At 46.7% G+C, this 2,540-nt stretch overlaps 1 protein-coding gene across 1 annotated transcript; it reads right to left on the bottom strand.

The window, feature by feature from the left end:
• Positions 1 to 498: 498 nt before the first annotated feature.
• Positions 499 to 1,431, bottom strand: LOC136653920 (olfactory receptor 4N2-like). Its single transcript, XM_066630790.1, has one exon. The coding sequence runs from the start codon at positions 1,429 to 1,431 to the stop codon at positions 499 to 501; it is 933 nt and encodes a 310-aa protein (XP_066486887.1).
• Positions 1,432 to 2,540: the final 1,109 nt, after the last annotated feature.

The following is a 2,540-nucleotide window of genomic DNA, read 5'->3' as shown; positions in this document are numbered from 1 at the left end:
TATTCTGAATAAACCACTGGATACTGGTGAATTTGCACCTGAGTGTGATTTCCCCACCAAGGTACACAAAGTATTGCTGTCTTTCATGGAGCCCAGGAATCGGCCCTTCCTGCACCCGTGGGGAAGCTTCCAGGGGAGGGGGCTAAAACCTTCTTGGGCCCCAGGCCCAGTCTCTATGGGGTTGTAGGCAGCCTTCCCTGTAAGCTGTGTGGCTCTGTGGACACACAGCGGGAATGGAAGCCCCTCACAGTTTGCCTCTCAGTGCTCTGGTGCTTGGCCATGATGACATCATTGGCAAGCACTCCAGATCCACCCCAAACTGCCACTGTAGGGCTCTGCACACCTTGAAAAAAGTTCAGGGAACACTGGTTGTGGGCCTGGTTAGACCTGTCCTCTGAAGTCAGTTGCCGGCCCTACTCAGTATAGGACAGAATATAAACCCAAATGATGTATTTTGAATACCAGGCCTCTTCAAACTCTCTTACTGCCAGCTTCCCTTTATGGCACCCAAAATCTGTGCTTGCCCAATAACCTCCTAATGGCTTGTATGATCTCTTTGTTCCTCAGTGTGTAGATCATGGGGTTCATCAGAGGGAAGACCACAGTGTGAAAAACCGCCACAACTTTGTCAAGGGAGAATTCTAAGAAAGGTCGGCAGTAGATGTAGATGGCGGGACCAAACATGATGAAGATGATGATGATGTGGGTGATGCAAGTGGAAGCAGCTTTTCTCTTCCCTTCAGAGGAGCCCATCTTCACCTTGACCAGCAGGGCTCCATAGGAGATGAGCAGGAGGATGAAACACATCACACTGGACAGGCCACTGTTGAAGAACATGAAGAATTCCAGAGCATAAGTGTCATTGCAAGCCAACTTGACAATCTGGGTGATGTCACAGAAGAAATTGTCCAACTCGTTGGGTCCACAGAAAGGGAGTGGGACAATAAAGATGATCTGGATAATAGAGTGCATGAAGCCTACACCCCAAGAGGCCAAGACCAGAGTCCAACAGACTGCTCTGGTGATAAGACTGGCATAGCGCAATGGGTGACAAATGGCTACATAGCGGTCAATGGCCATAGCAATGATAAGGATGACCTCAGATCCCCCCAGCAAGTGAAGTAAGAAGATCTGGACTATACAGCCTTTGTAGGAGATTGTTTTGTGACTGGAGAAGAAATCAGCAAGCATCTTGGGTGGGGTGACGGAGCAGTAGCAGATGTCCAGGAAGGCCAGATTGGCCAAGAAGAAGTACATGGGGGAGCTCATTCGGGGGTCGCTTCGGATGGTCATGATGATGAGGATGTTCCCTGGCAGGATCACTGAGTAGAAGACAAGGAAGAGGATAAAGAGAAAGAGCTGAACTTCTCTTGCCTGGGAAAGACCCAGCAGTACAAACTCTTTCATGACGGTCTGATTCCTTTGCAGCATCTTTTAACATCCTCATTCTGCAGCAAACACACAGAATTGCAAAGGCAAGTAAAAGACGTCTGTGACATATCCAATCTGCACTTACTCACAAATCCAGTATTCGCTCCTCGTAAGGAAATCAAGCCTGCAAAAGTCTGACCTTAACACTTCCTGTAGCTTGGGGAAGTAGAAAGGGTCAGACTTTTGCAGGCTTGATTTCTTTACCAGGAGTGAATACTGGTGGACTTAGCCGGCTTTGGCAATACCCGTTTATAAAATGCAGGAGCTAAACAGGTGAACACACAGATAATGCTGCTGTCTCATATAGCAGCAGTCCCTCCAAAATCACAGTATGCCCTTGCTAGCCCCCAAGAATCTCTTTTGGGTGTCCGGTTGTAAAACACAGGCTACAAATTATAAGTGGGACAGTAGGTGATTTGCAGGAAAGACGGAGGGCCCAGTCCTATCCAACTTTTGAGAGCTGGTGCAGCTGAAATGCAGCCTTGAGGAAAGGAAACAAAAGTTCCCTAACTTGCAGGAGGCCTCCATGATTGCCCTCCCACCACAGGATGCAGTGCATGTCTCATTGGCAAGGTTGCAGCGGCGCTGGAAAATTGGGTGGGATTTGGCCCTCAATAGGCATAGGGTATTTCCTATTTTAAAAACACCTTTTATTATTATAAGCATTATTTCTGGAGGAAAAAAATATCAATTTGCCGGTTAAGGGGACCAAAAATAATTGTACCAGGTAGCTCTGTAATCATGAGCCAAAAATCCTGCTATACATTTTTGACTCCTTGTTAATATATTCTATACCATACTGTTTTTTTAGAATTCAAAATTAGTTTTTCATAAACCAGGCACCAACTTTATATCATCCTTACAACAAATAATGGCTGTTTGTTTAAACTGTCTCTGAGGCCTTCCATCTTGACCTTTGTCGCATCCCTCCTCCGTGTCAAGGTTTTGTAAAAAGATTTTTTACACAAAACCAGATTTTCTCCAGATTCGCTCTCTCTTACAAAGGCGGAAGGAGAGCACTAGTGATCAGTGGTGTCACTAGGGTGTACATCACCCAGTGTGGGAGGCCAGCGTGGCATCCCTATGATGGACCAACTCACATGCAGTGC

The sequence above is a fragment of the Tiliqua scincoides genome, chromosome 5 (assembly GCF_035046505.1).
Source record: "Tiliqua scincoides isolate rTilSci1 chromosome 5, rTilSci1.hap2, whole genome shotgun sequence".
In the NCBI taxonomy this organism is placed as follows: domain Eukaryota; kingdom Metazoa; phylum Chordata; class Lepidosauria; order Squamata; family Scincidae; genus Tiliqua; species Tiliqua scincoides.
Note: the sequence above shows the minus strand (reverse complement) of the source record. Positions and strands in the feature narration are given on the sequence as shown.

What these genes read in the sequence shown, in the direction of transcription:
- LOC136653920 (XM_066630790.1), bottom strand. Translation starts at nt 1,431, where the DNA reads ATGCTGCAAAGGAATCAGACCGTCATGAAAGAGTTTGTACTGCTGGGT.